This window comes from Chaetodon auriga, chromosome 15 (genome assembly GCF_051107435.1).
Source record: "Chaetodon auriga isolate fChaAug3 chromosome 15, fChaAug3.hap1, whole genome shotgun sequence".
NCBI classification, from domain to species: domain Eukaryota; kingdom Metazoa; phylum Chordata; class Actinopteri; order Chaetodontiformes; family Chaetodontidae; genus Chaetodon; species Chaetodon auriga.
Genome location: NC_135088.1, coordinates 20728897 through 20742547, shown reverse-complemented (window position 1 = coordinate 20742547; position 13651 = coordinate 20728897). Strand labels below are relative to the sequence as shown.

The window sequence follows — 13651 nt, the reverse complement described above, 5'->3', positions numbered from 1 at the left end:
ATATTATCATGAACACATGACACTGAATCTGCAGGCAGTGTCTGCTTTTTCACATGCTTTGAAGGCATCTAATTCTAACTGAGGATATAATTTTCAAAAATCAATGAAATTTCTCAGTTTTAACATTTGATATGTTGTTTTTGTGCTTTCTTCAAATAAATACGGTTTCAGTGTTTTGCAAATCATCCCATTCTGTTTCTATTTCCGTTTTACACAGCATCCCAACTTACACAATAGGCCAGAATAAGCAGTTCAAAAATGTCTTAAATAATCACTGCTGAAAGTTTCCTTATAGCTGCGAAGTTTATATTTTACAATGAAAAGTGATCACAGATGTACAAGCTTTAAGACCTTGAATCCTAATAGAGTTTAGACTTTGGGAGAGCTTGTCTTTAATGCCAAATCATGATATGAAACCCTGCCAGTTTACCTTTCTCTCCAGATAGGAGGCAATCAGGCCAAAGTTCTTGGGGTGTTGGACAAACCTGGAAAGAGACATCAGAAACAAAAATATATCAGTGTAAATCCAAGGTGGCGTTAAGCTCTATGAACTTTGTCTGAGCTGAACTTCAACTCACTTCTCCTTAAAGATCTCCTTTTCATGTTCGGTCCAAACATTCATGAACTGCCGGGCTTTGTACACCTTCATTGGGTCATCCATCAGGCCATTCATGTTGATAAACTTCACTCGCCTCTGCTCAGAGTCGTACATCATGGGAGGGATGACTGACAGCTGCCTCATCTGCTTCTCGTTGTTCTGAGGGCAGAGAAAGCGAGCACAGTTAGCGCAATCAAAACAACTCTGCCATCTTCCTGCTTGTGGAAATCTGCTCCCTGCCTTTGTGACTTATGTAGATTACATGTATTCAGGATGACACAGTAAGTGAAATGTTACAGAGATCTCCCCCATCTACTTCTCTTTGGGCTTTCATCTAGCTACATGCTGTTTCACATTTACATTGTAATACATTTAAAAGGCAGACAGTACCAACCTCCTGTTCAGAAAGGCCATCTATAATTTCAGAAATCTCATGCTCGCTTCTTGCAATTGTTGCAGACAGGCCTGTTCCTCTTTGTCCAACCCTGTGGAAAGAGGGACGCTGTGTTACAAATGTTACAATTTTACACATTAATTTTGAATGTCACATTAAATTTGTATACTGTGCAAAAGGAAATATCAGTTAGGTTCAAATGCCTTCAGAGGAAATCAAATTTCCAAACTTTCAGGACATAGACAGACTTGTTTCTTTGCCGCCCAAAACCAGAGTCAAATTGTTCATGTGAGCAACAGAAAGACAAGTTTGCTACTTTCAAAGCTCTGTTAACAAACTAAATCATTGGACCCATTATTAATGAGTAAAATGGTCTCTGACATGCTTCCTCCTTCACGGTCTAGCAGTCTTCATAAACAGTGTTGACTCTTACTTGGAGATTTCAGCACAAACACAAAGCATCAACGCCAGAAACAACCAGACGCTGGACCATGACCCTGACTGCCTCTGGGAAGGGAGGCAACCAGACGGCATGTGTCTCTGCCCAAAGTAGGCCACCCCACACCACCTAGTGTCCTCCATTTAAGTGATAGCTGAGCAGACGTCTTACACATGGAAGAAACAATTTTAATGCCTGGGAGTGGCAACATTATTAATGCAGCAAAATATTCCTGGAGAGAATATCATTTCACTCTAGATCCTCCATTTTTGATCACCTCCTCACATACAGCAGATCCCTCACGGCTTTAATCAGAATGTGTTTACTTCAGTCCTGTGCTGTGCAATTTGAAATGATGTGACCGACCTAGTGCTAGCTAAGGCTCCCATTTTGTCCAACCTGGTAGTATCCTCCCAGGCCAATCTGTTAGCAGCACTAAACAGAAACAACGCTGGACAAGAAAACAGTAACAATAGACGGGAACACAGTCATCTCCTACCACTGGCCAATTATGTGCATCTGTATTAGAGCTGTAACATTCACTCATTAACTGATGACTTTGATGATTGATTACTTTGGAAAAATAAACATACAAAAATAAATGAATAAATGTCACCCCATTGATAAAATAATCATCAGATTAATAGATGATGAAAAAAATCATGAGTCAACCTGTGTGAAAACAAAGGCCACCCTTGTACACCAACATGCACTCTGGAATAGAGGAGGAAGAAACTATTTGTATCCGTGTGCTTCTGAACCGAGAACCAATCACGGCCATCTTGTAGCAAAGTAACAGTATAATGTCACGATGTTGGCCAGTCACAGAGAATTTATTACCTCTGGAAGCGCTCCTGCTGCTCTCTCTGCTTGCGGATCTCAGGGAATTGCCTTTCATAGTACTCCCGTGTCCTGCTCTCCTTGGCTTTGCGTCTGGGGTTGTTCTCCATTCGCTCCACCTTCTTCTCCCATGCTTCCATCAGCTGGTCATAGCGCTGGCAGATCTTCTGTTCCTGTGTACATAGCATGGAAAATGCTACATCACAAGTGGGCATCCATCACCACAGTAAGAGCCAGAAGAACGTTGTGCCAATGCAATGAACCAGAAGATCCATGTGGAATATACAGATATCATGATGGAGCTAATATTTTCATATTCCCAAATAATGTCACTTGCATCTAGATTGTATTCTTAAACTGCTGGCAGTAATAGAGCTGTAAAAGGTTTATTTAAGAAAAAACCTCATACATGGTGTCCTGATAAAGTACAACTAATCCCAAATAAGCAATGCTCAGATGCAACATGAACAATGGTGAAGAAATTCTCAGGGTTCCAATGAAGCAATGGATCGAGCTCAGTTAGTTAGAGGTACAGTAGATGTAATACATTGAGAGGTCATGGAGTGGAACAGAAAACTACATGCAACCAATGCAAACACTATCATTAAAAACTAACCATCAGGCTACCTAACTGCCATGACTGTGATGTCTCTAATGCATGAATGCATCAGTGCACGCTTCATCTTTGCAGTGATGCAGGTTGAAAAAAAAACAAAAACATGAAAACAAATGTAAATGCAACACAACAGGCTGCAAAAACTTGGAGTGAGAGCAGAGTTAAGAGAGTACATGCTGTGTAGAAACTGGCTGTGTTTGTTGTGGGTCTTTCACATTGCCTAATTCAGTGTCCGGACTCAGGCACAGTTTGTTCTGATGCAACTTCTCTGCTTACATAAAGCTTTCAGAAGCTCATTATCAATTATAAGCTCAATGTAGGTTGATTAATTAATATGCATTTAGACTTACTTACAATTGGGCTGGTATATTATAATTCTACCAGAGAAAGGGCAAAAAGAAACAGTTTTTACTGTATCACCAGCTAAAAATCAAACTAACATGCAGAGCTGCAGGAGTTAAAATGTTCAGTGTAGGTATGGAGAGACTCCTGTACAGGGAGGACAACACAGCCTCATTTCCACTCAGAAGCGAGGGGCAAACAATTCACCTTCCTCTTGGCATGAGGCCATGTGCACTCTGCCATTGTTCAAAAGGTCTGTCTGACCCTGACATGGAACAGCCACAGAAAGGTGGGACTCACTGAACCATTGCAATACAAAGAAGAGCCAAGTGTTTCAATGGGAACGATTCTGAAAAGTCGAAAGACTGGTTCCACAGTCGTTCAGCCAGTGAAATTCTCAGATGTGTTCTTTGATGTGATAATATTTATTATTACACTGCATATAAAAGGCAGTCCTGGGCCCACACAATACCTTTTAACAAACAGGGGAAACCAAGGCATTTCCCCTGCTGCAAATACATCATTGCAGTATTTTTACTCGTCATGGTAGCAACACAGCCGGAGGGATGGCAGCGTCGGTCACTCGGTCCACCACTTTGGTTGAGACTGAAATATCTCAACTGCTGGATGGACTGCCATGAAATTTTGTAGACATTCATGGTCCCAGAGATTAGCCTACTGGTTTTGGTGATTTCCTGACTTTTCCTGTGGCGCCAGCATGAAATTGACATATTGTGGTTTGAGTCAACTGTTGGATGGACTGCAAAGAACTCTCAGATTCATGTTCTCTCTGGATGAATTCTAATAACTCTGGTGATCCTTAAACTTTCAGGACAGAATTTCAATTTGTCTAATACTTTGGTTTTTGACAAAATACATGCAAAACTAATGACAAACACATCAGGCTCAGCTGTACTCCCCCAATTTCTATACTTCGTACATAGAGACAGAGACTTGGAAGTTTTTAATTTTAGGAATCATATAAAAAGTGCATTAAATATTTGGTGAGCTCCTCTATTGAACATTCTGTCCAACAGCATGGACCTTCAAACAACTACAGATTTGTTTTCTGAAAGTATGCAGTTAAGTTGCATACATGTAGTATTAATAACACGTCCTCTCAAAATGTGTATGACTCCTTGTCTAATACCTGCCTTTTACATTTTAAACATGCAAAAAAACAAATGTTTTCGAACTGAATGTTTGTTAAGTGTAACAAAGTATTCTATAGCTTTCTGTAACCAAGAGAGACCATGAATCAAAAGCTTTAACAATCAGAATCATCTGTGTGCGAGCAGTCAGGTCTGATGTGACGGACCATGGGGATGGGCGGTGCCGCTAATGTGGTGTCCAGAGCACTGACGCAAATACCTGAAAGTTCCACCACGCTTTCCTGACAGCAGGGACACTTACCCTTTGTTTACGAGCGTGATTCCTCCTCTTGAAAAACAAAATCAGCTTCTTCCTCATGACTTGGTTTCTAAAAGAGAACAACAAAATTTAATTCAGTGGAATGTCTAATCACAAAATTATTGTGGTACTTATAAGAGAGCATGCAACGTTGCGTAATACATAACAAAAAGGCGCAATGAGAAACCATTATTTCAACAGGGAAGATCCAGTCAGTGTAAAGAAGAAAGCTGAGGGTAAAATGTAAAAACTGAAAGATTCACTTGCAAACAAACTGTGTTTACTGACAATTGTTTTACAAAGTGTTCCTGAACCCACGTAGTGATGTCCTTTATACAATCACGTGCTCACAAAGTGGTGAACCTTGCTCCATCCTTTCAAACCAACTGAGCATATGTCAAAAGGGATGAGCAAATTATCACATTCTGTCTCATTTATATTTTACACAGCTTCCCAACTTATCTTCCCAAGTGTATCTTTGGGAATTTGAAAATTCTTCGAGCAACAGACCTTGATTTCATTTACAACGCCCCCACCAAAAACCATCATGGACATATCATTGTTTATTTTTACTGCGGCGGGTACAAAATACTGGGAACCCTTCTGTTTACACATGATGATGGCTGTGGGGAGAGAATAGTTAGAGAGCTGACCCTGAGAGTGTGGCCTGTTCAGCAGATTCACACAGAGGTGGTCTCTGGCCTGATAAAAAACTGAGCCAGCTGGCCAGCTCTCATGGTACATACTGATAAGAGTCAGATCCTAGACAGCCTGGCCTTCAACCCCAACACAACCCGACTTTAAACACACCTAACGCAGACACAAGTATGGTGTTTCACTTCCTTTCTCTATCACTCTCCTTGGTGTCAGTAGGGCAACCCAATCTAGTGACTCAGCAATTGGATTAGACAGTATTATCAGCTGAGCAAATCTTGCCGAGGTCAGCGTTACCTCCAACTCTTTCCTCAGTTGAGATGTTTCCTATCCTGTCAGTGCGGTCAGCAGCACTGTTCTTGCACTTTGCAAGGCCAGCAGGTGTTCATGAAATTAATCTATCGAACAAATGCAGATACTCACGTCTTGATGTTGTCATGGTACACCTTTGTGTCTGATGGCTGATTGTACAGGGGCTAAGAAGGGGAAGAGCAGACAGGAACAGGTAGTGGATTAATTATTAGCTATTATGCAGGCAGTAATATCTAACTTGCGACTGAGCTAAGCATTGCTTCTTCCTCAAAGCTCATGCAAGGGCAAAAATATTAACAGTAAATCACATACCAGCTCAACCTTAGGACCAAGACCTTCCAGTATTTTATGGGCCTCTTCAGCTTTTTTCTAGGAAAAAGAGCAAGAGTTAATATCTTAATTACAAGGTCAATAAGAAGTGAAGAGAAACATTGTACCATTGATCAAAGGTGTGATCTGTAACATATAAACAACAGCACAAAAAAAACAAGAAAACCACCAGCTTAGATAATAACCTTAAATCCTGAATAAAAGGAAAAAGGATTCTTCTTTGACCATTTTAGACATATTTATTTTGCTCTTGAGCTCCTATGAGCTTCTGTAATTGTTAAATTTGAGAAGTGAGCAGCTGTAACTGCCTGAAAGGAGCAATACATGATACAAGGAGAATGAAGAAAAAATTAAAAACAGAAGAGAGAACCTTCCTTAGGGATAGCAACAACAGTTTTCTTGGATCAGTGTGGACCGTCTGCTTATTCAAGAGCAGACTGATACTGAATATCTCTTGACTTTCCCCCTTTTCATAAGCCTATGTTTAAAGACTGAGACAAACAACCACAGCTGCCACACTAAATGCTGTGCAGCTTTACAGCCTAAAGGGTTAATGGCAGACTGAGGGAAGGCGTGTCTCAGCACTCTCCTACCACAACAATGTCTGACAGACATGAACTACAGTGACCTCCATAAACGCACACTCACTTCCCTGTTGTTCAGCTGAAATACAGATAATGAGGCCTGCCTTTGTCCTTGACTTCTGGTTAATCCACTGAATTCTTAATTGACTTGAAAAAGTTAAAAGCAAATAAGGAAATATGACAAAATAGCACTGCAGTAAAAAAAACATGGCTACTTTCCAACACTACTGCCTTCAAAACATGCAAAGGACTATACATATTCCCCACTCCTCACTTGAATATTACTTCCGAAAATTAAAACATTGTTAAGCTGAACATTGCTTTTTGAAAGTAGTGGGGATACTTGTACAGAGCTGAGCAGCCTCGAACATTCAAGTTATATCTTTTTTTCCCACTTTTTTTTTCCTGAAGAACACCACACATAAAGATGTTCTACAAACTGTGACAAAAACATTACATTTCCTACTCTGCCATAAAACCCTCCCACTGGTTAGCCAGTAAAGCAGCAGCAACAGGAAATGTTCAGTTTGCATCAGCAGTAGCTTAACACAGCTCAGATATGGCTGCAGTATGGTGGCAGTCTGCAGTAAAATAAGGCTGATATCTGAAAGTTGGAACAGGCACACAGTAGTGGAACTAAATCCAAAGAGAGATTCCATTAGAAATGACAAAAGCATCGAGAGCTAAACACAGATAGATTTAAAAACACGTCTTCATCCATCAGTTTAGTGTTAAATGGCTTGGTTTGAGAGGGGATGCCGTTACTGGTTAGCAGTGGTTGCCATGGTTATCCCCTGCTGTGAAGACACAGCAGAAATGCATGAGTTCTCATCTTGGCAAGGCTCTGTATGATTTTAGCAAGGTAACCCGAGGTGACAAGACAGAAGTAAGGTCTTGTAGCTTTGAGGATGCACAGACACGATAGACAAAATGGCTGAAAGTGTTTCGAAGGCAAACGAAAGGAGAACTGAGGAGATGAGATGATGAATTGCAGAATATGACTAACCCTGTTCTCATCGTAGATGATCTGCACTATGCTGCGGTGCTTGTGCTCCACTGGTGGAGGGGTCACCGGCTTTTCTGGCTCCACTGGCTTTGCTGCTTCCTCCTCCAGTTGTTGCTAAGAATCAACAGACCGACACAAAACATTTTGATCAATAGCACACGAGAAAAAACACACAAAATATATACAGGGAAAAATGGGGGGCCTCCTTTCCTACATGCACGAGCCAATTAAACATGCTGTATAGATTTATCTGTATTTTTTTCACATGAAAAAAAAAGGTTGTTGATCTGATCTCAGCTTCTGATATCTGAGGCCCATGCAGGCCTTATCAGATCATCTACAGGCTTGTTCAAGTCCAACATTTTTTAACAGAACTGAAAGCTTCTGCCATTCATGCCAGTGCTAATGGTGACAGACAAGCAGAACTGGTGAGTGTTTGATAGGTCAATGTTTACAAGTTAGAGGTCATGTAAACTAACAGGGTACGGGGACCAGATTTTAAGTTCCTGAAATAGCTCAAATAAACACATAAATCCCTGAAAGTCAAGACAATGCAGACTGAAAAACTGAGAAGTATTCTCTCCCTCTTAAGCTCAGCTTACATTCCTATCTAATGAGACGGAATTCCAAAAAAGATAGCAGGAGAAAAGCAGCCACAGACGAGATTAAAAACAAGCTAATCAAGATGAGAAGATGAGCTGGGAGAAAAATAAGCCTGTAGCTTGAGAAACTCTGTTTTTGAGAGCAAGCTATTGGGAAAAGACATACAGTAGATACTGGACACAAGCTTGTTGAGCCCCAGAAGCATCTTCAAGTGCAGGTGAAACACTGCTGATGTAGAGAAAGTACAACCTAGAGCTCTCTGCTGACTAAAACTCCTGCGTGGAGACAAACTAGCCTGCAGGGCTAAACAGGAGCCTCCTCACCAACACTGAAAAGAGCCTGTTAACATTAACACCAGGGAAAGAGGTGCAAATACTGCTGGAAAACTACAGCCACTGTCACACCTGTTCCTTCAAAATTATTACATGAAGCATAACACGACTAAAAGACTTACAACTTCTAGCACTGATTTACAATTAGACATAATTTCATAAAGGCAATGAACTATTTATGTTTGAGGTTTAACAACTGTTCTAAAATTACCACGACACCAGTCTCACATGGGTTATTGCTTAATTAAAAGAGCAAATGAACTTGTTACGTCTGCCATGTTTCTTTTACAGAACATCCATTGTGTTTAATGCATATTCAGAGACAAGAAGGTTTTACTTGATAACAACCTGCTTTTTCTTCAGCTTGAAAATCTGCTGTTCCACTTTAGCAATCTCTCTGTCCACACGGTCCATACTCTGGATCAGCTCCTCCTTGGACAGTTTGGAGGGCGACGTGTCCTGCTCCTCTCCCATATGTAGCGCAGGTCCTCCTGGAGACGAGGACTCCACTTTGACACTGAACTGAGACTCCTGGTAAAAACAAAACGCTTCACTGAGCTTGTGGAAAAATTAGAACACAACATCTGTACAAAACCTAAATATTCCATCCAGTAACCAACAATGATTCCGGTTACTGGTTACTATTCTGCCAACATGGTGGTGTCAGAAAGGTCCTACCTTTTGGACGGGACTGTGTCTTTTTTCAAAACAGTATGCACAAACACATACTGACATTATAAAATCACAGAAGTTCAAAGTTCTTTTTCATGATGAGGAGAGGGCTATGAACGTGTCAGAAAACCACGGCATATTACAACAGTGCGTCACCACTAAGTGTGTCTCTGCAAGGACAAAAGTACCACTCAAGCCAAATAAGATATTTTAGTTTGCAAAAGTAAGTGAAGAGGCCCACCTTTTTGACCTCCACAGTTGCTCTTAGACTGTCCTGCACTGTGTGGGTTATGGGCAGGACAATACCCCCAGCTGTGGGAGGGGTGCGGGCAATGTGGGCCTCAGCAACAGTCTCCATGCGAGGCCGTTTCGTCTCCAAGGCCTCATGTTCAGACTGGGCTGTGATGGAGTGAAACTGCTGTTCGTATCCATGGCGTCTCTCTGGAGGCCTGAAGGACAGAAGTAAACAAGAAATTCAGATGGATCAGACACTGCATTGAATTGAACTACGATCTGGGGACAGCATCCCTGAGGGAGAGCAAAAGGGAAAAACAACTCTACAATGCAGACCCTATTAATAAAGCTACAGTAGGTCATGCGTTTTAGAGGCATTTTTCATTCTATTTCTAGAATTTCTCCGTCTATCTCTACAGCAATCAATAAATCAAATGCTCCAACAAAAAAGAAAAAACAAAAAAATCTGGTACCTGTGGCTCTCGCAGGCCCTGCAATCATTTCATTTGGGTCGAGTGAAATAATTGGCACGGCCCACTTGCCTGTCTACCTCTGCCCAGAGTATTCCACAGGGCTACTGCTAAAACTAGTCGCACATGAATGGAAGAGAAAGTGCAGCCCAAATTTCCCAATATTAACTGCCACCCCACCCTACGCCTCCAATCTGGAGGCGCACATGAGGATGCAGTTATCATCAGATCACGTAGATGTTTAGGTAGAATGCCGCATACATGAAGGGAAGCCTTTACCTTTCAGTTCCAGGGTGGAATTCAGACAGTAAAGACGGTCTTCTCCGACCCTGTGGATCTTGCATATGAGTCCGATAGTCTGGGACGGTGAAATCCTGAAGGCGAGAGATACACACCATATACAACTGTATAAAGCAATCTGATCAGGTCACAATGTGAAGGGCAAGGGGTCCAATTAGTACATATCAAAAACAAATTGAAGTGCTTATCCCCCTCTGTTAAAATAACAAGGTTCACACATTCATCAGCAAGGAGGAGACATACAGGAGGAGACGCCCATGTAGCTTAGAATAAGAACAGAATACAACAATACCATGACTAAGCTTACCAGAAAGATGAAAGAAAAAATAATTAATAGTACAATATGGAACAAGGGCTGGCCCAGAAGTGAGGCAAGATTTTGGCCCTCTTCCAAACACTCAGTGCACAATGACATAACCAAACTGAGTATCACTGCTGCTGTCTTGAAGACTAAAAGAGATTTAGTAGAGATCAATAAAATTTCTGAAAACTTTTGAACACTCCAAAGCGTTTATCAAAAATCCACTGGGTAGAGAACACATAAATCTTATCAGCAGTGTGACCTCCAAACAAACCTGGACTTGCAAATGCAGTTACAGGAAACTTCTAGTTTTTTCCCAGATTCAGGCATGATACCAAAATGCCCAGAAAAGTACCACTGACAACTTTCTGTGAAAGAAAGCTTCTACGAAGTATGCCACCCAAAATAGCTGAGACACATTATCCAATATTCACAATAGTAAAATGAACATGCAACTGCAAAGTGAGATGTAGTGCAATACTACAGAAATTGCATTGAGCTGCACAATTATGACTGAGCTGAATATCACAAGAATTTGTTCAGTGCTAAGACCACAACTAGCACAATTATTTATTGACTTTGATTACATTTGATTTGACAGAAAACACCCTTCGATACGTTTCACTTGCAGGTTGTCTGCTGCTGTTGCAGCTGCAGTCAGGTTTGGGCAATAGAGAGCACTTTAGCTGAAGCCACATCAAACATTGCAGCGCCACCACCAACTCCAGCTCATTTTCTGTGTAAAGCTGCAAATCATATGCAAAGAGATCAGCAGACACACATTAACTATTCAGATTAACTATCAGTACAGGTTTCGAGTGCTGCCCAAAGCCTTTTTACCAAATATCTCTCTTCTGCTGAGACTGCCCCACAACATATTCACAGACGTAAACTGTTGTTAGCTCCTTCGCCTCCACTTTTACTGGTTAGTTTGTACTTAATTTATACTTCACTGAAACAAACTCTGCATCCAAACGATGATCAGTTATGCTCTGCGTGAACTTACAGTTTGAACTCACCAAGCTCATAGTTGAGCCAGAACCTAACTTTCTTTTTTCATCACAGACACAAATTATAATTAAGGGAAGAAAAGCAATGCTCCGTCATATTTTGAATGCTAGCCTGCCTCTTGCTTACCACACGTGGAACACATGGAACTGCTGAGTGACTTCTCAGACCATGTATGAAAGTGAAAGTAAAAGTACTACAACAGCATGCAATTCTGATGGGAAATTACACATATAAAGCAATGGGCTGCTGTCAAAAATAAAACTTGGCCCTCAAGTTTAACAACATAAAAAGCCTTAAACTAATCCAGCCAAGAAATAAAGAAAAGTCCAACCCAAGCTCAACACTTTTGTTTAAAAATCCATCTGTAGAAGAAGTCCTATACAGATCAAGTTTTACTATTCATTATTATTATGATCACTAATAGAAGAGTATTTAGATATTAACCTCTAATGCCTCAGAGTAAAGTCAATGTTTAAAAGCCAACAGCACTGAGATGGTTTGGCACAATAATGACAGAGACAAACACAAACTGTGAGCTCAAATACAACAGTGCAGAGGGAGGATCTTACCTGTTGGTGGCGCGTGCCGGTGAAGGTGTACTGGACAGAATGTGGTGGGTATCGGCTCTGCTCGCTGCTGAAGCTGCCCTGGCTGGGGGGGTAGCCCGAGCTACTGGACATCGTAGCTCAGTGCTAACAGGCTGCTGCTGCTTCACGAATCGGAGATTTTAGCTAGACCATTTTCGGAGACACAAACCACCTGCACCAAGAGAGAAACATAAAATAGATTTTGAAAAGTCACTTTTTAGACATTAAGATGAAATTATCAAAGCCTCTTAAATAGCCTCTTTCAAAGTGATAAATAATTTAAGAGGTAGACAATCAGTCAACTAAGATGAATCCTAAGTTAGATCGACAATGTTGGATAGTGTGTCCAAAAATGCGCCATTTTGACAGACCGGCTGCTACTGCTGCAATGTATAACTGGAGATGAGCTATCCTGTGCAGTCTATTAAGCCTATAGTTTAGACACTAGACACAACCGGGAGCACCACAAATCTTGATCATAGTATACTGGTTAGCACACTGATCGTACTTGACCAAGAAAGCCAATGCAGTCCATCACCTTCTATTATTTTTCTTGAGTATTTCTGCATTTCCAGCGCCCGTGGCTCAGGAAATCAGTGGTTCGTCCCTGGCCCTGCTGCCTACATGTCAAAGTGTCCTTGGGCAAGATGCTGACCCCCACATTGCCCCGTTGTGTGAATGTGTGTGTGAATGGTTATGGCTCCTGATGCGCAGGTGGCACCTTGCATCTACCACCAGCGTAAGAATGTGTGTGTGCATGGGTGAAAACAGGCTTGTGTTATAAAGGGCTCTGAGTGGTTGGTAAGACCAAAAATGCCCTATATTAGTGCAGTCTATTTACCATTTCCATGCAGGTGAGTATAGGCCTAAAGCGCTGCCCTGCTGACATTGCCTCCTGTTGCCAGTGTAGGGAATAAAGTTAAAATGAAATCCAAAAACACTCCTCTATGCTCTTATTTTATCTTGCTGGGGCATTAATGGGTGATCTTGGAATAACAGGTACATAAAAACAACTTTACATTGTGTAGCCACAGTCAAATATAAATACATAGTATGGTAAAACAGAAAAAGTGGTTGCTGGTTGTAACATAGTTCATGTGTTTGTCAGTTTCATGTGGGTGGAAAGAACAAGGACCAGAACATTTTTATTAAATTTGCTCCGTCCATCAAAAATTCAGATCATCTCCTTCCAAAGGTGGATATTCTTGGAAAAACTAGTTGACAATGAATATTTTGCTAACACATTCAGCATAAACATTTTAGTGCTAGATCCATTAATCAAGCCAATATCTGGCATTTTGAGACAATCGGCATCAGCACTCACAAGGCCAATTAAACAAAACAATATAAAAAATGCACATTTTGCTCATTTAAGTTCAGCAATTGTGTCTCATTTGTTCTTATTATTGAATTGTTGAATTTTATCAGATGCAAAAAACATTATATTGCATTATATATCCACCATCAGCCACCCTGCTCTCCAAATATCGGCGTCGGCCATTGCAAACCCTTATCAGTTCACCAATAAAACATATCCACAAAAACTTTGCTAGCAAGCATTTTGCATATCATAATTTTAGGTCAATAACAAACAATTTTGACAACATTCTGAATTG

At 40.9% G+C, this 13651-nt stretch overlaps 1 protein-coding gene across 5 annotated transcripts in view; it reads right to left on the bottom strand.

Moving 5' to 3' along the window:
* Positions 1-13651, bottom strand: part of ncor1 (nuclear receptor corepressor 1) — a 56356-nt gene that overhangs the window by 39587 nt on the left and 3118 nt on the right. For all 5 annotated transcript variants that reach the window (XM_076749661.1, XM_076749662.1, XM_076749663.1 and 2 more), the window contains exons 2-13: positions 12018-12207; positions 10116-10210; positions 9374-9581; positions 8809-8991; positions 7526-7639; positions 5918-5974; positions 5717-5769; positions 4643-4709; positions 2272-2444; positions 993-1083; positions 579-757; positions 431-485 (exon numbers count right to left, since the gene is read on the bottom strand). In XM_076749661.1, coding sequence (XP_076605776.1) covers positions 431-485; positions 579-757; positions 993-1083; positions 2272-2444; positions 4643-4709; positions 5717-5769; positions 5918-5974; positions 7526-7639; positions 8809-8991; positions 9374-9581; positions 10116-10210; positions 12018-12128 — 1386 coding nt within the window. In that variant the 5' untranslated portion in view covers positions 12129-12207. The remainder of the gene's footprint in view (positions 1-430; positions 486-578; positions 758-992; positions 1084-2271; positions 2445-4642; positions 4710-5716; positions 5770-5917; positions 5975-7525; positions 7640-8808; positions 8992-9373; positions 9582-10115; positions 10211-12017; positions 12208-13651) is intronic.